The sequence below is a fragment of the Staurois parvus genome, unplaced genomic scaffold (genome assembly GCF_062004578.1).
Source record: "Staurois parvus isolate SC_StPar_1 unplaced genomic scaffold, SC_StPar_1.0 ptg000081l, whole genome shotgun sequence".
Taxonomy (NCBI): Eukaryota; Metazoa; Chordata; class Amphibia; order Anura; family Ranidae; genus Staurois; species Staurois parvus.
Window position 1 is genome coordinate 15725956 of NW_028317877.1, and position 22923 is coordinate 15748878.

At 43.9% G+C, this 22923-nt stretch overlaps 2 protein-coding genes across 3 annotated transcripts in view; one reads left to right on the top strand and one right to left on the bottom strand.

The window, feature by feature from the left end:
• LOC149468713 (barrier-to-autointegration factor-like protein) overlaps positions 1-9882 on the bottom strand; it is a 56310-nt gene extending 46428 nt beyond the window's left edge. The window contains exon 1 of one of the 2 annotated variants that reach the window (XM_089669810.1): positions 9741-9882. Coding sequence is in view for 1 of the 2 variants with exons in the window: in XM_089669809.1 (XP_089525935.1) it covers positions 6031-6073 (43 nt within the window). In the remaining variant the exon portion in view is untranslated. Of the gene's footprint in view, positions 1-6030; positions 6165-9740 lie in introns of those variants that run through there. The other variant, XM_089669809.1, reaches the window with a different exon arrangement.
• The window catches only part of PYGB (glycogen phosphorylase B), a 143345-nt gene continuing 129431 nt past the window's right edge, over positions 9010-22923 (top strand). Inside the window, exon 1 of the mRNA XM_089669808.1 lies at positions 9010-9360. Coding sequence (XP_089525934.1) covers positions 9118-9360 — 243 coding nt within the window. The 5' untranslated portion in view covers positions 9010-9117. The remainder of the gene's footprint in view (positions 9361-22923) is intronic.

Genomic DNA, 22923 nt, shown 5'->3' on the forward strand with positions numbered 1-22923 from the left:
GTCCTGAGGTGCCCGGTTTTCCCACAGGTGAAACATCTGCGGGTGTCAGGCAGGAATGGCTTGGCTCCAAGCGCTGCAGGGTTGGGCGGAGGTGAAGCTTGACTCACCGAAGTAGGAGAGGTTGCTAGGGACGATTTCCCCCCTTTCCAGCTGTTTGGAGGAGCCTTGCGAGGATCAGGCACTCGCGTGTGGACGAAGGTATCTGCCAGGTCTGCTGCAGCTGTAGTAGATGCTGGCTCCCTCTCCAAGACGAACTGTCTGACGTCTGCTGGGCAAATGTGCAAGAGTTGATCATGAGATTCTCCAAAGCTTCTTAGGAATTAGCTTTCAGTCCCTTAGTCCACTGTCAGAAGGTGGTGCGTAAGCGACTTGCCACATCCGTGTAAGAGTCCCCAGGTCCCTTCTGCATGTACCTGAACCGCTTGCGGTACACTTCCGGGGTCATCTGGTACTTCCGGATAATGGCATCTTTTAAAAGTTCATAGTCATCATCTTGCCCCTCTGGCAATTCAACAAACACGTCCAGGGCCTTGCCTCGTAGCCCTGGTGTCAGGTACCGAACCCATTGAGCTTGGGGCACATGGTACGGACGGCACGCTTTTTCAAAGGACAGTAAGTACGTGTCAATGTCGCTGTCCTTTTCCATCACTGGAAACATGGCTGCGCCCATGGAAAGAGTGGCGTCCCTGTGATCTAGGGACCCGAGGTTCTGACCCGGTCGCTGCTGGAGCCTTGCCATTTCCATCTCGTGCCGACGATCACCTTCCCTCTGCACCGCCTCTCTCTCAGCTCGGCGTTCCTCTCGCTCAGCTTGGCACACTGCAGTTTCTCTGTCAGCCACTGCTTGGCGCTCTGCAGTTTCTCTGTCAGCCTGGCGTTCCATGAACCGCAGGTATGCCTCCAGATCTGTCTCCATGAGGCGTTTCAAGGCCTCCTGCATCTGAGAATAGTCTCTGCTGGTTCCAGGCACTACGGTGCTAGCGCACTCAGGCGGTGGTGTGACGTTAACCTTTGGTGATCCTCCAGTGTCAGTCTCTGTATGCCCATCCTGTGAGGCCGTCTATGAGCCACTGGCAATGTGGGTAACGGGAACCCCTCCATGTTCAAGTTCTCCCGAGTTCTGATTTGCCCCCGAGCTCTGATATCATACTCCACTAGATCACTAATCAAATCTTCACGAGTTTTGCGACCGACGTCCAATCCTCGTGAGGCACATTCAACTTTCAAATCACCTTTGCTCACTTTCTCGTAATCTGCTTCACCAGGCATAATTGCAAGCAAAGATAGAACAGAAAAGTAGGAAAAGAAAATAGCTGTTGTCTCTCTCTCTCTCTCTCTCTCTCTCTCTCTCTCTCTAAAATATGTACCACTTGTTTCTAAGGACTGCTTCCACAAAGGTTTTATATATATATATATATATATAACATTATTAATAATTTAAAAAAACTACAAATGTAAAAAACATTTTGTGAAAAATTATAATTTTTGGTTATAAACTAATAGGGTTATAAACAAATGGGTTATTTTTTTTTAGTAAAAAGATAACTGAATAATTTTTGGCCAAGATTTATGAAGAAAGGCTATTTATGTCCAAAATTTTATAAGAAAAACACTTTTTTTTTCAAAATTTTTGGACTTTTTCATTTATATAGCAAAAAAAAATAAAAATCCCAGTGGTGAATAAATACCACCAAAATAAAGTTTTATCTGTCTAAAAAAAATGCTAAAAAATTCATATGGGTACAGTGTTGCATGACCGCGCAATTGTCATTCAAAGTGTGACAGTGCTGAAAGCTGAAAATTGGCCTGGGCAGGAAGGGGGTAAAAGTGGTTAATGTAATGCAATCACTGGTCACTTTATATATCAAACACAGACCAGACTGTTTCTTTATACATATAGAAACAAACATACTCATGCCTGGAAGTTTTAATTGAAGGTTACAACATACATAGAAATAAACGGTCACACACCTCTTCTCCTGGGTGCTGGTCTTCAGGCATGTTCATTGGCCAGTGTAGGATGACATACTGTAACTTCAGTGCATGTACAGGGGTCAGTCATCCCAGCCAACAATGCAAGCTGACCTGCGCATGCGCGCTTTCCTGTCCTGCTATATGGAGCTGTGCAAGTCTCAGGACTGGATGGACAGAAAAACAAATCCTCTGGCAAGTTGTGTATCTCATCTGTATAATTAGCTGCTCACCTGACATTCAGCTAAAAAGCTCATACACACAGAGCTTTGCCCTCCTTCATGACCAGGCCATTTTTTGCTATAAGGTGCTGTGCTACTTTGACAATTGCTTGGTCATGCAACACTGAACACAAATTAAATTTATATCATTTTTTTCACAAAAATAGAGCTTTCTTTTGGTGGTATTTGATCACCACTGGGTTTATTATTTTTTGTGCTATAAATGAAAAAAGACTGAAACTTTTGAGAAAAACACATTTTTTTTACTCTTTGCTATAAAACATATCCAATAAAAAAACTGTAAAAAATAAAATTTCTTCATACATTTAGGCCAAAATATATTCTGCTACGTCTTTTGAAAATAAAATCCCAAGAAGTGTATATTGTTTGGTTTGCATGCAAATGAGAGCGTTTACAAACTATGGTATAGCTACTGGAAATTCTTTTTTTAATACTAGAAATGTGGGCAATGAGTGACTTATTGCGGGAATGTGATAATGCGGCTGCAATCTGATACTAACTGACACTGGGTGGGAACTTACTAACTGCCACTGACATTTCCAGTGACACTAATACAGTGATCAGTGTAAATAAAAAAGCACTGTTACTGTACTTATGACACTGGGCAGGAATGGGGTTAACATTTGGGGTGATCAGGGGGTTAACTGTGTGCTTTGTTACTAGGGGATGTGCTGGTTTTCATTCCCTGCTTTGCAGGGAGATCAAACCCGGCACATCCTCACTGTCAGGAGAGTGATCTGTGTTGTTTTCATACATAGACCTCTCACCTGTCACTCGTCCTGCAATTGCCAGGTCCCAGCCAAGAATTGCTGGGCGGAACCAGATGATTGGCATGTAAGGGAGGAATACACAGCGTGGGTAGGCAGGCTCGTGCACGCGCCCCCTACCTGGAAAAGCAGAATCATGTATATCTACATGATTTTGTGCAGTATAGCTACAGTGTGCGGTCAGGAACTGGATAAAAAACGCAGCTTTTACAGGCATTTGTCGTTCTTTCCGCCAGTAAAAGCACCTCTATGTTAGCCTATGTGCCCATGCAAACATAGGTGCTTACATGTGTATTAGAAGAGGAGCATTTACAGGCTCAAAACCCCCCACCAAAGGTGCATTCAGGAGAGGAGCTAAAGAGCAGAAAAAACATTGAACGCGCCTAAACACTGGATACATCTAGCATTCGAGTGTGCATTCCAATAACCAGAATAAATTACCATCCATTAATGGATATAAGGCTTGCCATGCCCAAAATGTCCTGCCAGGAATTCTGGCTTTCAGAGGAACTTTAGAGACACCCTGTGTGTATGAGGCCTTAAAGTGTAACTATAGGGGCAAAGCTCAAATTTCTCCTGAGGGTCATAGGAGTGCACTTAATTCTGTACTCCTGTGACCCAGATTCAGTCGACAGTGGACTGTCAGCTGACGTCCCAGAGCTGGTCCAGACTCTGGACGGATCCTGATAATAATGTCGGGATCTGCCCACGTTCCTGACTGGCAGCTGGCTCAGCCTCTCCACAGTGCTAGAGGGGCAGACCAGAGAGACAGTGACTAACAGTCACCTCTTTGTGCTCAGGGCGGACCCGAGAACTGAGCAACCAGTGGTCATGTCATGTGGTCATGAGATTTCTGAGCTCTTGGTGTAGATCGGATCGATCCTGCATCCATCTAGGTGAGTATGATTGACTTTTTTTTTTTTTTCGAGTCCTGCACGTCTCTAAATTTTAGATAGTGTAAGGCTTCTTTCACACTGATCCATAGCAAAAGCACGCATTTGCTGTACATTTTTTTACAGGACATGTGACTCAAAAGCCACACCAAAACGCAACGTGGGTGCATTTTTTTATGCGTTTTAGCCATGTTTTCCATGCATTTCAATGGGGAGGTGCATTTTGTGTGTGTTTTTTTTGTGGCAAGTAGGATTTTTTTTAAACAATGCAGTGGACCCGCAATAGATCAGTGTGAAGCGTTCCATAGAATTACATGGTCACACATTTTTCTGCTGCTTTTTTTAACATAAAAGCAGAATAAAAAACATCAAATTGGCAGCCCTCCAGCTGTTGTGAAACTACAAGTCCCATCATTCCTCTGCCTTTGGGAGTCATGCTTGTAACTGTCAATGCCTCATGGGACTTGAAGTCTGGCAACAGCTGGAGGGCTGCCAGTTTGACACCTGTGTACTAGGGCTAATTTAGACAGGAGTCATTTAACCTACCAGCCTATCTTTGGTGTGTGGGAGGAAACCCACACAGGCACAGGGTGAACATGCAAACTCCAGACAGGTGGTGCCATGGTTGGGATTTGAACCAACCCTAGTATTGCCAGGCAGAAGTGCTAACCATTTAGCCACTGTGTCTATCTTCTCATCCTGGCTTTAATGGACATGCCTCACCTTACTGCCCTCTTACGACTTGGGAAGGCTGGATAAAACAGGGGTCTCCAAACTTCCTAAATAAAGGGCCAGTTTATTGTATTTCAAACTTTAGGGGGGCCAGACTGTCACCAGCAATAGTGGAAACTTTCCTGGAATCAGTGGGAGTAAACATCGCCACATTTGGCATTAGGGGGAGGAATAGTGCCCCATCGTTGGGAGGAATAGTGCCCCATTATTGGTGTTATTGGGAGGAATAGTGCTCCATTATTGGTGTTATTGGGAGGAATAATGCTCCATTATTGGTGTTAGGGGAGAAATGGTGCTCCATTATTGGTGTCATTGGGAGGAATAGTTCCCTATTATTGGTGTCATTGGGAGGAATAGTGCCCCATTATTGGTGTTAGGAGAGAAATGGTGCCCCATTATTGGCTTTATTGGGAGGAATAGTGCCCCATTATTGGTGTCATTTGGAGGAATAGTGCCACATTATTGGTATTACTGGAGAAATGGTGCCCCCTTATTGGTGTCATTGGGAGGAATAGTGCTCCATTATTGGTTTTAGGGGAGAAATGGTGCCCCTTTATTGGTGTCATTGGGAGGAATAGTGCCCCATTATAGGTGTCATTGGGATGAATAGTGCCCCATTATTAGTGTTAGTGGGAGGAATAGTGCTCCATTATTGCAAGTTCGGGTGCGACTTGCATGAAGTCGCACAGATGTCTCCCAAGTCACACTATAACTATATTCCCTTTGCACACATTCCTGGAAGTATGGCTCATCAATGGCGGGTGCTGTAGTGACAGCCAGCTGGGACTGGAAACATCATAGGCAAACATACATATTCGCCAGCACACCACGGATCTCGATATGGTCCAAAAAGGTTTTTATTCCAGAAAGATCACATCACAAGGAAAGTGCAACGTTTCAGAGCCACGCAGGACCCCTTCATGAGAACATCACATGCCTGACAAAGGGGTCCTGCGTGGCTCCGAAAGGTTGAACTTTCCTTGTGATGTGATCTTTTTGGAATAATAACCTTTTTGGACCATATTGAGATCCATGGTGTGCTGGCAAATATGTACGTTTTCCAAGTCACTCTGACATCCGACTTTGAAAGCGTGAAAATTCAAGTGAAGTAGCACAATTTCAAAATCGAATACAGTGTGACCAAAGACTATATCATATTGCATAATGGGACAAATGAGGAAAAGGCACGTCCTTGAAAATGCGTTGCCCTATTGGATTTTCATTTGTCCCATTATATGATGTCAGGGGCGTCCCTAGGGCTGGTGTCACCCGGTGCAGTAACACTCGGTGACACCCCCTCCAACGATCCCCGCAGAATGGATCGGATCTGCGGATTGAGCATAATGGATCGGACTCCGATCCATTATGCTCAATCCGCAGATCCAAACCATTCTGCAGGGATCAACGGCTTTCTTTACAACTTACCTTTTCGTGGGGCGGGTCCGGTGTCACCCTGTATAGGTTGCATGCCGATGATCCCCGCAGGATGGTTCGGATCAGCGGATTGAGCATAATGGATCGAACTCCATGGACTCCAATGGATTGATGTTAAGGGAAATCTCCCTAATGGGAAACAGATGGCAAAAAAACATTACAGGGGTTATAACTCTCTCTTACTGTCTAGAGGATTTAGTTCTATTGTAATGCCTGGATGTTCCACTGGGATTTTTATTTTTTTTTGCTATATAAATGAAAAGGTCCAAAAAGTTTGAAAAAAGGTGTTTTTCTTATAAAATTTTGCAAATAAATAATCTTTCTTCATAAATCTTAGCCAGAATTTATTCAGTTATCTTTTTAGTATAATTATGATTTAATTATAATTTTTCAAAAATATTTTTTACATTTTTATTTTATTATATTATTAATGTTTTTTTAACGTAATGTTCTTTTAACATACTGTCACCCTAGCAGTACAGTGTCACCATAGTGACACTGTACTACTTGTGGGGGGTGATGAAAATTCTCTTTTTTTTTACACTGATTGCTTTTACACCCATAAAGGCTGTAAAATCAATAATTTCTCCTTCTCTCTGGCTGCATTCTTGCAGCCATTGAGAAATTCTGTGCAAGCTGTGATTGGTTACAGCTTGTCACATGGTACAAGGCTGTTGTGAATAGCCTTGTACCATGTGACATCTGTGATCATTCACAGATTTCACAAGTAGTAAGCAATGATGTCAGAAGTGAAATCTTGCTTACTACTATTCAAGTGATCACCCTATAGCAGAAATACATATATATATGTGATTTCACAGTTCTGGGTAGGAAGCACGCCACCATTCGCAGCCTTCGCTGTCAATCACCGGGTCCTGGTTGGTGATTCCCCGCCGGCACCCGGCAATCTCGGAGGAGTTCTGACGCGGGAGAGACCTGTATGTAAACAATACAGATCTCTCCCCTGTCAGCTCCTGCGCACTGCTTTGTATGGCTCTGCATAGCAAAGCAGAGCCATACAAAGCATTGTGCTTACCGTGAAACACACACACAGCCCACAAAGTAAAACAGCATGCAGTTAACCCTTTGATTGCCCCAGATGTTAACCCCTTCCTGCCCAGTGCCATTAGTACAGTGTCAGTGCTTTTTTTAAGCACTAATCACTGTATTGGTGTCACTGAGAATCTCAGTGACACCAAGTCAGTTCCCCCCAGTGTCAGAATGTCCTGCTATAAGTCGCTGATCGCCGCCTTTACTAGTGAAAATTTTAAAAAAATTTAAAATCCCAGTATCTATACCGCCATTTGTAGACGCTATAACTTTCACGCAAACCAATTAATTTACACGTATTGGGATTTTTTTTTTAGCAAAGACATGTAGCAGAATACATTTTGGCCTAATTTTATGACGAAATGTGATTTTTAAAATTTTTTTACTAGACGTTTAATAGCAAAAAGTCCAAAATATTGTTTTTTTCTCAAAATTGTCGGTCTTTGTTTTTATAGCGCAAAAAAATAAAAACCGCACAGGCGATCAAATACCACCGAAAGAAAGCTCAATTTGTGGGAAAAAAGGACCTAAATTTCATTTGGGTGCAGACCGCGCAATTGTCATTTAAAGTAACGCAGGCACATTTTCCCATTCCAGCACTCTCTTGTCCTCCATGTCTCTACAGTGCTGTGCCCCCTCCATAACCCAGGACCTGGCACTAGGGTTGCCCCCTCATCCCCTTAAACCCAAACACATATAATTACACAGGTTCTGAGGCTGATTTAATGCAGAGAAGGCGCTGAGTGAGTTTAACACCTTCCCGCCCGCCATATAAGGAAATTCCATTCTCCCACTCTAACCGCGCATGTGCGGCTCCGGGAGTGCGCAGCATGGCGATCGCTGGTGCACTGTATCCCTCGGACACAGCGGATCACCGATCAACGGAAAGAGCCGAAGACATCAACACTTGTCATGTGATCAGCTGTGTCCAAATTCCAGTGGATCGCATGTAAATAAGGAAATGCTGGTTTCCGGACAGTCCTCTCCTCAGGAGCTGTCACGCTGACAGCTCGTGAGGAGAGGAGAGCCGGTAATCGGCATTCCTCAGAGGGGACATCTACACTGATCATCAGTGTAGCCCCATCAGTGCCACCTGCTAGTGTCCATCAATGCCAGCTGTCAGTGCTCATCAATGCCACCTGCCAGTACCCATCAGTGCACATCAATGCCACATATCAGTGCCTACCAGTGCACATCAATGCCATATATCAGTGCCCATCTGAGTTGCCTTTCAGTGCCACCTATCAGTACCAGTCAGTGCCGCCTATCAGTGCCAGTCAGTGCCGCCTATCAGTTCCAGTCAGTGCCACCTATCAGTGCCAGTCAGTGCTGCCTATCAATTCCATATATGAGTGCTGCCTTTCAGTGCCCATCAGTGATGCCTGTCAATGCCCATCAGTGCCACCTACCAGTGTCTCATCAGTGCCCATCAGTGCAGCCTATCAGTGCCCATCACTGCAGCCTCATTAGCGCACATCAGTGAAAGAGAAAAATCACTTATTTACATTTTATAACAGAAACTAAGAAAAAACTTTTTTCAAAATTTTCAGTGGTTTTTGGTTTAATAAAAAAAAACCCAGAGGTGATTAAATACCACCAAAATAAAGCTCTGTCACAAAAAAATGATAAAAATGTCATATGGGTATAGTGTTGCATGACCGCGCAATTGTCAAAGTGTGACAATGCTGAAAGCTGAAAATTGGCCTGGGCATGAAGGGGGTATAAGTGCCCTGTAGGCTAGTGGTTAATGACCACCTTAATCAGCCCCAGAAGCTGTGTAATTAATACGTATTCGGTTTTAAAGAGATGAGGCGGCAGCTGGCACCTCATGCCATCACACACTGAACCTAGGGCAGCACCCTCCCCTCTCCATCATCCGCCAGGACAGGCTCCCAGCCCCCGCCCACCCGGGGGTCACATGACCATGACGTCAGGCGGAGTCCTGTAGCTCTCCGGATCCAGCATCCAGCAGCATTCTATCCCGACACCCCCGCTGCCAGCAGATCTCTCACCCCCCATAGACCAACCATGGCCGTCCCCTTGTCCGATTCCGACAAGAGGAAGCAGATCAGTGTGCGGGGCATCGCCGGGCTGGGCGATGTGTCTGAGGTCAGGAAGAGCTTCAATAGACATCTGCACTTCACCTTAGTGAAGGATCGGAACGTGTCCACCCCCAGGGACTACTACTTCGCCCTGGCACACACTGTGCGGGACCACCTGGTGGGCAGATGGATCCGGACCCAGCAGTACTACTACGAGAAGGACCCCAAGGTACGTGATCATGGGGAGGGGGGTAGGTACAATGTGTTCAGTGCATACTCGGTGATCAGATCGGTGGGTGTACAGTGATCAGATCGGTGGGTGTACAGTGCATGCTCAGTGATCAGATCGGTACGGTGCATGCTCAGTGATCAGATCGGTGGGTGTACAGTGCATGCTCAGTGATCAGATCGGTGGGTGTACAGTGCATGCTCAGTGATCAGATCGGTGGGTGTACAGTGATCAGATCGGTGGGTGTACAGTGCATGCTCAGTGATCAGATCGGTGGGTGTACAGTGCATGCTCAGTGATCAGATCGGTGGGTGTACAGTGCATGCTCAGTGATCAGATCGGTACAGTGCATGCTCAGTAACACCCATCATCCATCTTGCCTGCTGGTGCACAATCATTGCAGCATCTCCTCTACGTCTCCCACCAGGAGATCCTCCTACAGACAGTCGTGTCCTTGGATCTGTTTATTGTAGGGAGGAGGGAGGAGACCATCAATAACCATGTATGCTGGGCAGCTCCTGCCTCTGACACTACAGCTGTCATCACCCCCAGAGGTCATAGCATGAGATGTGATGAGATCGGTGCTGTTCCATATTTCCCTGCACCAGCCCAGTCTGCAGAGGGAGATGGATGGGGTCTGGTCAGCACTGCAGTCATGGCTGCGGCTGGAGTTGTTTGTCTGCCAGTTCTGCAGTGATGCTGCTGTCACTGTGACTGTCTGGGCATACAGGTCCTCTTTTTTCACATACTGATACAAATCCTTTTCATTCATTCACACAGGAATATGTAGAATTGTGAACTAAGCATGTAATTTTTTTTTGTTTTGTGAATACATTGCTGTATGTTGATTTATTGTCTGTCGTAAATTTATAGCGATGGATACATCCAGGGTGGGGGATGGGAGATCAATAGTGCTATTTGTAGAATGTCGAGGCCTGCTCACATAAATCCTCAGTGTCCCTTCTTCTTGTGACCTTGAATTCAGTTTAGATCTTTGTGTGTGTGTGTGTGTGTAGGGGTGCATTTTTATTCCTTTGTAGTTATGGGCAGGCGCGTTTTCATGCATCAGCATGCGCTTCCTTTGCTGACATGCGTGTTTTCCAGTTTAAATTTAGAATTTGGAGTGGAGAGGGTTAACAGCCATTGAGCAATGCTAACACATCATGTTATACATGTTTTTGATGCAAAATCAATACTGACATTCTATACTACGGCGAACCACGACACGCATGTTGCTAATGGGCCCTTTAAAACATATTTTTCTATACCTTGCTTTGCCCATCATGAATTAAAGGAGAAGTCGGGGGGGGGGACTTTCATACTCACGGCTATGTAGCTGTCCCACGTCTGATCTAAAAACCGAGAACTGAGCAGTCACATGACCATTGATTACTCAGCTCTCGGCCTGCAGGGAGTGGTGACTGTCAGTCACTGCTCTCCTGTCTGCTCTTCCAGTGGTCACTGGAGTGTCAGGCTGGGGAGGGGGCGGGCAGAGCTGGCTCCAACTCTCAGCTATGTGCTGAGAGGTGTGGCCAGCTGTCAGGCAGCTGAGTGGATCCCGAAAGGGATCAGGTTCCTTCTAGAGCAGGGGTGTCAAACTGGTGAGGAGGGGGCGGGCAGAGTTGGCTCCAAGTCTCAGATGCCTGCTGAGAGGTGTGGCCAGCTGTCAGTCAGGCGGCTGGGTGGATCCTGAAAGGGTTATCATGATCCTTCTAGAGTCAAACTGGTGGCCCTCCAGCTGTTGTGAAACTACAAGTCCCATCATGCCTCCACCTTTGGGAGTCATCCTTGTAACTGTCAATCTTGCAATGCCACATCGGACTTGTAGTTTGGCAACAGCTTGATGGTCCCCAGTTTGACACCCATGTTCTAGAGTTTGAAGTGGCTCATCCCCGGCAGCTGATAGTGGGCAATTGTCTGTTATTAGCTGACTCTGGGTCATAGGAGAGCAAAAGCAAGCGCACCCCTGTGATCCACAAGAAAAGTATGGTATAAAAAAAAAAAAAGCTTTAGGCCTTGCTTCTCTTTTAATATACAAAATATATACATAAAATACATTGTATTAATTCCCAACTCCATGAAAACATAACATCCTCCCTTGCAGTGAGGTTGCACTCAAACTGCAAAGATTATTTGTGTTTCATTCTAAGGCTGGCCATACATGTATAGATTTTCGTTCAAGAATTTTAGTTTCAAGAATATTCGTTTGATTTTCTAATCGTTATTGGGGTCAAACTGATATTCGTTTTCGACAGCAGTGATGGGAAAATTCGAAGGGGCAGGAAGGAAAATGTTTCTTGATCAAACAAATTTTCGGTCAGTGTATGTGGTTATCTTTCCGAAATTACAAATTTTTGTACGACTTTTTTTACAAACATTCTAATCTGAAAATCTACACATGTATGGCCAGCTTAAGGGATGGGAAAATTACTTTCACTATCCACTCCTGCACCAGACAGCTCTTATCTACACTTTGGCATTGTGCTGTCCCTTGGACTGTCATCAGACCTTGATGTTGTCAGATGACCTTGGACCACTAGAGCACAGAGGAGAAGAGGCTGCGGGGACCGGTCTAGCAGCATGGAGGTTCAGGTAAGTAAAACTACCTGGTACTAGACATAAATAAGCAGTTCTGCTGCTTTCACTCTGATTGTTACTGCAAAAGCGGAAGTAAAACAAGAAAGACTGGAGATCCCTTGCAGGTCTGTTGCATTTTTTTAAATCCTGCTTGCTGCATTTGTGATGCTGGTTTGGTGCAGTAAAAAAAAAAAAAAACGCACCTCCCCATTGAAATGAATGGAAAACATGGCAAAAAACACATCAAGAATGCACCCGCCTTGCGTTTTTTAATGTGGTTATGTCCTGTAAAAAATGCACCAAAAGTGCTGCAAAATACTGCTATGCGTTTTTGCCATGAATCAGTATGAAAGTGGCCTTAAAGCAGTATTAAACCCAATGCAATTCATTATATTGCCGTTTACTAATTCTTAGATGTGATGGCTGCATTCATTTTTTTTTTCCTTCCCTTTGTTTCAGCTGGTGATTCGGCCTGTAAGTCTGTAGTTTTTCAACAGAACAAGCTGTCCTGTAGATGTAGCCATTTACAACTGACAGGGGTGTCTACAATGGTCAGCTTTTATTTATGTGAACTATTTATCCCAAAAGAGAGAAAAAAAAGTTTGTAACTGCCTAAAAATGTGTGAGCTGGAGTTTAGCTTCAATCTGTTAGTGTATCTAAATCTGCTAGTATATTTAACACTCCCCTCCTCACAGACTGACAATATTGGTGTCCAAAGGTGCCCCCTGTGCTCCTTCAGAGTGAGGGCACTCTAAGGGCATGTTCACACTTGACTAAACTTCTAACTCTTGAAAAACACCCCTATAGCATTAGTATGGGCGTTAGACAGGCGTTAATGAGCATTATCATGGACGTTTTACCAGTATTAAAAACACTGCCCAAAATCCCTATGCGCGGTTTGGAGGCTTTTTACATGCTTTAAAACCACACCACAAATGCCTATAATAAACTCTAATGGTTTTAATGCGCCGCAAACGTCCCGCAAATGCCTGCCGGGGCATTTGAGAAGCGCCACTTGAATGGGAGACGTTGAAATGCTTCAACTCCTCCTGACTCAGGTCCTCTTTTTTCACATACTGATACAAATCCTTTTCATTCATTCACACAGGAATATGTAGAATTGTGAACTAAGCATGTAATTTTTTTTTGTTTTGTGAATACATTGCTGTATGTTGATTTATTGTCTGTCGTAAATTTATAGCGATGGATACATCCAGGGTGGGGGATGGGAGATCAATAGTGCTATTTGTAGAATGTCGAGGCCTGCTCACATAAATCCTCAGTGTCCCTTCTTCTTGTGACCTTGAATTCAGTTTAGATCTTTGTGTGTGTGTGTGTGTGTAGGGGTGCATTTTTATTCCTTTGTAGTTATGGGCAGGCGCGTTTTCATGCATCAGCATGCGCTTCCTTTGCTGACATGCGTGTTTTCCAGTTTAAATTTAGAATTTGGAGTGGAGAGGGTTAACAGCCATTGAGCAATGCTAACACATCATGTTATACATGTTTTTGATGCAAAATCAATACTGACATTCTATACTACGGCGAACCACGACACGCATGTTGCTAATGGGCCCTTTAAAACATATTTTTCTATACCTTGCTTTGCCCATCATGAATTAAAGGAGAAGTCGGGGGGGGGGACTTTCATACTCACGGCTATGTAGCTGTCCCACGTCTGATCTAAAAACCGAGAACTGAGCAGTCACATGACCATTGATTACTCAGCTCTCGGCCTGCAGGGAGTGGTGACTGTCAGTCACTGCTCTCCTGTCTGCTCTTCCAGTGGTCACTGGAGTGTCAGGCTGGGGAGGGGGCGGGCAGAGCTGGCTCCAACTCTCAGCTATGTGCTGAGAGGTGTGGCCAGCTGTCAGGCAGCTGAGTGGATCCCGAAAGGGATCAGGTTCCTTCTAGAGCAGGGGTGTCAAACTGGTGAGGAGGGGGCGGGCAGAGTTGGCTCCAAGTCTCAGATGCCTGCTGAGAGGTGTGGCCAGCTGTCAGTCAGGCGGCTGGGTGGATCCTGAAAGGGTTATCATGATCCTTCTAGAGTCAAACTGGTGGCCCTCCAGCTGTTGTGAAACTACAAGTCCCATCATGCCTCCACCTTTGGGAGTCATCCTTGTAACTGTCAATCTTGCAATGCCACATCGGACTTGTAGTTTGGCAACAGCTTGATGGTCCCCAGTTTGACACCCATGTTCTAGAGTTTGAAGTGGCTCATCCCCGGCAGCTGATAGTGGGCAATTGTCTGTTATTAGCTGACTCTGGGTCATAGGAGAGCAAAAGCAAGCGCACCCCTGTGATCCACAAGAAAAGTATGGTATAAAAAAAAAAAAAGCTTTAGGCCTTGCTTCTCTTTTAATATACAAAATATATACATAAAATACATTGTATTAATTCCCAACTCCATGAAAACATAACATCCTCCCTTGCAGTGAGGTTGCACTCAAACTGCAAAGATTATTTGTGTTTCATTCTAAGGCTGGCCATACATGTATAGATTTTCGTTCAAGAATTTTAGTTTCAAGAATATTCGTTTGATTTTCTAATCGTTATTGGGGTCAAACTGATATTCGTTTTCGACAGCAGTGATGGGAAAATTCGAAGGGGCAGGAAGGAAAATGTTTCTTGATCAAACAAATTTTCGGTCAGTGTATGTGGTTATCTTTCCGAAATTACAAATTTTTGTACGACTTTTTTTACAAACATTCTAATCTGAAAATCTACACATGTATGGCCAGCTTAAGGGATGGGAAAATTACTTTCACTATCCACTCCTGCACCAGACAGCTCTTATCTACACTTTGGCATTGTGCTGTCCCTTGGACTGTCATCAGACCTTGATGTTGTCAGATGACCTTGGACCACTAGAGCACAGAGGAGAAGAGGCTGCGGGGACCGGTCTAGCAGCATGGAGGTTCAGGTAAGTAAAACTACCTGGTACTAGACATAAATAAGCAGTTCTGCTGCTTTCACTCTGATTGTTACTGCAAAAGCGGAAGTAAAACAAGAAAGACTGGAGATCCCTTGCAGGTCTGTTGCATTTTTTTAAATCCTGCTTGCTGCATTTGTGATGCTGGTTTGGTGCAGTAAAAAAAAAAAAAACGCACCTCCCCATTGAAATGAATGGAAAACATGGCAAAAAACACATCAAGAATGCACCCGCCTTGCGTTTTTTAATGTGGTTATGTCCTGTAAAAAATGCACCAAAAGTGCTGCAAAATACTGCTATGCGTTTTTGCCATGAATCAGTATGAAAGTGGCCTTAAAGCAGTATTAAACCCAATGCAATTCATTATATTGCCGTTTACTAATTCTTAGATGTGATGGCTGCATTCATTTTTTTTTTCCTTCCCTTTGTTTCAGCTGGTGATTCGGCCTGTAAGTCTGTAGTTTTTCAACAGAACAAGCTGTCCTGTAGATGTAGCCATTTACAACTGACAGGGGTGTCTACAATGGTCAGCTTTTATTTATGTGAACTATTTATCCCAAAAGAGAGAAAAAAAAGTTTGTAACTGCCTAAAAATGTGTGAGCTGGAGTTTAGCTTCAATCTGTTAGTGTATCTAAATCTGCTAGTATATTTAACACTCCCCTCCTCACAGACTGACAATATTGGTGTCCAAAGGTGCCCCCTGTGCTCCTTCAGAGTGAGGGCACTCTAAGGGCATGTTCACACTTGACTAAACTTCTAACTCTTGAAAAACACCCCTATAGCATTAGTATGGGCGTTAGACAGGCGTTAATGAGCATTATCATGGACGTTTTACCAGTATTAAAAACACTGCCCAAAATCCCTATGCGCGGTTTGGAGGCTTTTTACATGCTTTAAAACCACACCACAAATGCCTATAATAAACTCTAATGGTTTTAATGCGCCGCAAACGTCCCGCAAATGCCTGCCGGGGCATTTGAGAAGCGCCACTTGAATGGGAGACGTTGAAATGCTTCAACTCCTCCTGACTCAACATGAGGTTTCAATTTTGAAGCAACGCTAATACTTCATGTTTTGATAATGTGAATGGCACTGTGTGCTGTCCATAGTATCATTTCTATAGGCGTTTGAGGATCATTAAAAACTCCCCTCAAACGCCTGCTTTCAAAGCCAGAGTGAACTAGGCCTAATACAGGAGGTGTGTACTGGCCAGATCACCAGGTGAAAACAGACGGAAGTAGACTTGGGGCCCATTCACCTCTCTCTCTTTCTCTCTCTCTCTCTCTTTCTCTCTCTCTCTTTCTCTCTCTCTTTCTCTCTCTCTCTCTCTCTCTCTCTCTCTCTCTTTCTCCTCTCTCTCTCTTTTTTCTCTCTTTCTTTCTCTTTCTTTCTCTCTCTCTTTCTCTCTCTCTTTCTCTCTCTCTCTCTCTTTCTCTCTCTCTCTCTCTCTCTCTCTCTCTCTCTCTCTCTCTCTTTCTCTCTCTCTCTCTCTTTCTCTCTCTCTCTCTCTCTCTCTCTCTCTCTCTCTCTCTCTCTCTTTCTCTCTCTTTCTCTCTCTTTTTCTCTTTCTCTCTCTTTTTCTCTCTTTCTTTCTCTCTTTCTCTCTCTTTCTCTTTCTCTCTTTCCTTCTTTTTCTTTCCTTTCCTAGAGTTCAGCTTTAAGAAGTCATTTTTACAAAACATAATGGTATGGGCCTTTTGTTAGATATGAACGTGGACAGATGGATAGATCACATTTAGATTTCCCAGCATGAGAGCTAATTGGATGTTGGCTTCACTAGCTTGGAGTCTCTGACCTCAAATTAAGCATGAAGCCAGTAAAACCCAAACTACCATCATGCACGTCATTCATTTTGCCAGTATTGAAGTCAGCATCAGGATGACAGCTGCTGTTTTACAAATCAAGTGACCAATGACAGCTCAAATATTTCTGTCCTTGTAAAGGGTAAGTAGTAATTCTCTCCACCCCGTGCCCTCTATGACAAATGACCTCCGGATACTGAAAATCTGCCCATCCCAGTGTACCTTGCAAATCCTATCCAGCTGAAAACTCTTTTTCAGATGGTGAAAAGCCAAGCCAACACCCGCTCCCCACAGGCAATGACTGAATTCTAAATTACGGTGGATTATTTACCCCCCTCCCATATCTGATGTGTATTGATGGCAATACTTCGCATCATTAGTGAGCTTGTATCCAGCCCATCCTGGAATCTCCTGTTAATCAGCTGATGTCATTGTCATTAGGAAAGACTCCAGGATACTGAGATGGTTCACATAGTGCCAAACGGACCATAGAGGACTTGCTGGACCCTAAGGCCCCTATATAATGTTTGACATATCCAGGAATACATGGAAAGTATTTATTTCTCTATAAAACTGTAACATTATTAAACAATTCTTAAAATGTTTTATTAATTTAAAAATTCCAAAACATATGCTTTCTTTTTCTATAATTTTCTGTGATGGGCCATTTAAAGTGAACTTTTGAATCACTTTTTATCATTTTCCACCCAAACACACCTTTTTTTATTTTTTTAGTTTTTCCTGCTAAAATACTTCTTGTTTTGCAGGACCTGACCCCGTCACTTCCAGTTTTCTTGCCTGTCTTGACTGTTATTATTTATGGCATGCTGGGAATTCAACTGTTGTTTTTTTTTTTTTAAACTGGTAAAGTAAAACTAAACCTGTTGATGTAATGGTTTAAAAAACCAGTTAGGCCCCTTTCTCACTTGCTTTAGCAGGGGACTTGTCCACTGTTCCCTGCTGAGCAAACCCTGTCCGCTTATGCAGAGCAAACACAGACACAGCTCCCTCCCCACTATGGGTGGTCGGATGTAAACGGACCACCTGTCTGTTTACACCTGACTGCCATCCGATCCGCTAGATCAGGGGTGTCAAACTGGCGGCCCTCCAGCTGTTGCAAAACTACAAGTCCCATCATGCCTCTGCCTTTGGGAGTCATGCTTGTAACTGTCAATCTTACAATGCCTCATGGGACTTGTAGTTTGGCAACAGCTGGAGGGCCGCCGGTTTGGCACCCATGCGCTAGATGGAAGGGGAGCGAATCCCCATTTTCTGTTTTTAGGGCTTGTTCACAATTGACTACATTTCTAACGCTTCAAAAACACCCCTATAGCGTTAATATGGGCTTTAAGACAGGCGTTAATGAGCTTTAATATTGGGGTTTTGAAAGCATTAAAAACGCTCTCCAAACGCCCTATGCGCAGTTTTGACATGTTTTATAAGCTTTAAAACTGCACCTCAAACGCCTATAATAAACTGTAATGGTATTAATGCGTCGCAACTGCACTGCAAACGCCTGTGGAGCGTCACCATAGACTAGAATGGGATTGAAAGACTTCAAACATCTCCAGACTCGACATGAGGCTTCAATATTGAAGCGACGCAATGCCAACGCTTCATGTTTTGATCATGTGAACAGCACTGTGTGCACATAGTATTATTTGTATAGGCGTTTGAGGGGCATTAAAAATGCCCCTCAAATACCTGCTTTCAATGCCAGTGTGGGAGTGGATGTAGGCGGTTATAAATGGACATGTCTTGTCCACATCAGGTCCGCCTGAAAAACTTATAGGAGATGAATAACTAATGAGGTCCTGAGTAACAGCGTGGTGGGGATTGACAGTGCTTGTTGTTCTACACCCCAGGGAGAAAGGGGCCTGTCAACGGGAAGCAGGACATGGAAGCATGTGGGCAGAGTTGCTTCGAAGATCAGCCACAGGGCTACAGGGTACAACGAAAGGAAGATGATAGGTGGGTGATAGGATGGGTTGAGAGAACACCCATATATTGGGCTTTAGCCTAGGGTGGTTCTGACAGCTAACAGAAACAGAACACATAGAAGCAGTTCTTTTATTTCCCAATGAAAGCGTAGTTCTAAACTGGACATGCACTTGGTCCTCTGAGGGATGCAACAAGGATGAAGTTATATTGATAATTCTTCTTTAAAGGATGTATTTTGTAGACCTTATTCATTTGATCTCTTCTGAATTTTGCTGTAAGAAATACAATTCACAGAGGTCACTGTGGAAGGAGAATGTGTCATATGTAGGACTGTTTTCTCTGGGGAATAGTTGTGGGCATCTCAGTGATATATTACACCTCTGCACAGAATAATGGGGAATCAGTTGACTGACCTTCAATGGTATCTTCAGCTCCAAAAATAATTTTAAGCCCTTAGTTTCATTGAGTGTGTTAAACTGCTTCACTTTTGTGTGTCATTACAATTCACATTGGGTTCATTCTCAGTGGTGTAATTTCTTTATGATGAATATTTTCCATAGCGTTTTTTATTATATGCACACTGCAGCACGTACGAATCCCTGTAATAATTCTGTCTGAGAATTCTCTAGGCATGTGTTTCAGCTTTGCTTGAAGGAGATAATGTAAGCTACAGCTGTACTTCAGGCAGATATAAATAAAACCCAAAGTAATATACTTGCATATAGTTTGATATCGGCTCTTGTAATTGCAGCACTCAGACTGGGAGAGTGGGAGATAGCCTATGGGTCTATAAGGTGCACGGCAGTGCACATTGTGCTGAAACAGAACAAGCTGGTAGAAGGAGAGAACAGAGGGATGAGCTCACCTGTTATCTGCTGCTCCTTCACTGTCTATTCTCATGAATAGTCTATTCCATGACCAGTGGGAGTAGAAAATGTCCTGGGATCAGTGAGAGTAAACTATGTCCCGTCTTTGGTATTAGGAGAATTATTACTGTCCCATCATTGGTATCAGTGGGAGGAATAGTGCCCCATCATTGGTGTCAGTGGGATGAATAGTGCCCCATCATTGGTGTCAGTGGGATGAATAGTGCCCCATCATTGGTATCGGTGGGAGGAATAGTGCCCCATCATTGGTATCCGTGGGAGGAATAGTGCCCCATCATTGGTATCCGTGGGAGGAATAGTGCCCCATCATTGGTGTCAGTGAGAGAAATAGTGCCCCATCATTGGTGTCAGTGAGAGAAATAGTGCCCCATCATTGGTGTCAGTGAGAGAAATAGTGCCCCATCATTGGTATCAGTGAGAGAAATAGTGCCCCATCATTGGTGTTAGTTGGAGGAATAATGCAAGATCGTTGGTATTAGTGGAAGAAATAGTGCCCCATTGTTGGTGTTAGTGGGAGGAATAGTGCCCCATTTTTGGGTGTTAGTGGGAGGAATGGTGCCCCACAGGATGGATTTGATTTAAATCAAACTGATTTAAATCACGATTTAAATCACTAGTCAGTAAGGCTTGATTTAAATCATAGTTTTCTACATAAAGACTAATTCTTGCTGGTATAACTTTAATATGCAAGTAGATGAAGATTTTTAGAATAACAACTTTTCATATTAGTTTTTTTATCCCCAGTTTAATAGATTAATCATTCATATTTGGACAACTTTTCTGTTGTACTTAGGAAGGAGAAAAATAATCATTACCTTAATAACAATTTAAATAGATTTATTCAACTGAAACAATAACATTCCAGCATATGTTATTTACTTAAACAAACATCCATGTTTGTTAACTAATTTGGCTAAACAAAATATATATATTTTAAGAAACTTAGACTGTCAGCCCCTTCCTCCTCACACTTCGTTTCACTTTCTTCTTGTGCAGATCTATTCCACTCCAAACAATCAGAAAAATATTGTTCCTATTCTATTCACTGAACTTCTTGAAACTTAGCACTGAAGGGGTTGATTCTGTATTCATAGGTTTGTAGAAGTTAGGATTAAGGTTTTTTCTTAACTGTGTTCATGTTATAACATTTTTGCTGTGAAGAAGAGGCATGTGATCTCCGCTGAGTCAAATTCAGTTTTGAGAACTGCAAAAGTAAACCAAGCATCTGTGATAATATCTTGTAGGAAGAGAAACTGCCCAATAATCTTACAAAAACCTCTGGAAGAGCATGACATTGTGAATGGATTCATGGAATTTATTTACCAAAAAAATTAAACATATACAGCCTTATTCTACATAATTAAAAAACTAATCTTTATTTCATGATGGAATAACCTTTGGATGGTAATATATTTTCCTCAAAAAGCATTTTATTCAAAAATCTGATTTAAATAAAAAAAAAACGATTTTTTTTTTCTATAATAGATTTTTATCCACCCTGGTGCCCCATTGTTGGGTGTTAGTTGGAGGAATGGTGCCTCATTGTTGGGTGTTAGTGGGAGGAATGGTGCCCCATTGTTGGGTGTTAGTGGGAGGAATGGTGCCCCATTGTTGGGTGTTAGTTGGAGGAATGGTGCCCCATTGTTGGGTGTTAGTGGGAGGAATGGTGCCCCATTGTTGGGTGTTAGTGGGAGGAATGGTGCCCCATTGTTGGGTGTTAGTTGGAGGAATGGTGCCCCATTGTTGGGTGTTAGTGGGAGGAATGGTGCCCCATTGTTGGGTGTTAGTTGGAGGAATGGTGCCCCATTGTTGGGTGTTAGTGGGAGCAATGGCGCCCCATTGTTGGTGTTAGTGGGAGGAACGGCGCCCCATCATTGGTATCAGTGGGAGGAACAGTGCCCCATCATTGGTATCAGTGGGAGGAACAGTGCCCCATCATTGGTATCAATGGGAGGAACAGTGCCCCATCATTGGTATCAGTGGGAGGAACAGTGCCCCATCATTGGTATCAGTGGGAGGAATAGTGCCCCATCATTGGTATCAGTGGGAGAAATAGTGCCCCATCATTGGTATCAGTGAGAGAAATAGTGCCCCATCATTGGTATCAGTGAGAGAAATCGTGCCCCATCATTGGTATCAGTGAGAGAAATAGTGCCCCATCACTGGTATCAGTGAGGGAAATAGTGCCCCATCATTGGTGTTAGTTGGAGGAATAATGCAATATTGTTGGTATTAGTGGAAGAAATAGTGCCCCATTGTTGGTGTTAGTGGGAGGAATAATGCAATATTGATGGTATTAGTGGAAGAAATAGTGCCCCATTGTTGGTGTTAGTGGGAGGAATAGTGCCCCATTATTGGGTGTTAGTGGGAGGAATGGTGCCCCATTGTTGGGTGTTAGTGGGAGGAATGGTGCCCCATTGTTGGGTGTTAGTGGAAGGAATTGCGCCCCATTGTTGGTTGTTAGTGGGAGGAATGGTGCTCCATTATTGGGTGTAAGTGGGAGGAATGGTGCCCCATTTTTGGGTGTTAGTGGGAGTAATGGTGCCCCATTTTTGGGTGTTAGTGGGAGGAATGGTGCCCCATTTTTGGGTGTTAGTGGGAGGAATGGTGCCCCATTTTTGGGTGTAAGTGGGAGGAATGGTGCCCCATTTTTGGGTGTAAGTGGGAGGAATGGTGCCCCATTTTTGGGTGTAAGTGGGAGGAATGGCGCCCCATTGTTGGTGTTAGTGGGAGCAATGGCGCCCCATTGTTGGTGTTAGTGGGAGCAATAGCGCCCCGTCGTTGGTGTTAGTGGGAGCAATAGCGCCCCATCGTTGTTTTCAGTGGGGGGGGGGGGGGGTGCCACAAAGGCTGGACAAGGGTAAACAAAGGGCTGCAGTTGAGATTACTGCTTTAGGGACAGGATGTGTGGGGTCATTTGTTGGTATGATGTTGGTGAGTGGCCTGTCCACACAATGGCTATGCATCCAGAGCAGAAAGGACAAAGGGCTTCCTCCAGCATTCAGGAGAGAATAGAAGTCCACCTCCTCCAGACCTGCTCCACCTTCTGCCCTCCACTGTGCAGCTGGACTCAAATGGAAGGGAGCTGTGTGATTGGGGGTGCTATGTGATTAGGGGACTCTATGATGGATGGTGGACTTAGTGATTTAGGCGTTTCTTTGTTGGTGGACTCTGATGTGATAAAGAGGACTTAGTAATGGGGGGACTCTGATGTGATGGATGGACTTTGTCATGCAGATACTCTGATGTGATTGGGGGCTCTCATGTATAGGGGGATTCTGATGTGAAGGGGGTTTATGGTTTAAAGATAATTTCATCAAAGCGGTTGTGTACATCCTAGCTTCATATTTCCCATTAAAAAGCAATACTTAAGTTTTTTTGGACTGGGATACCTCAGGATTTTGCGTATTTTTAATAAAGGCTGC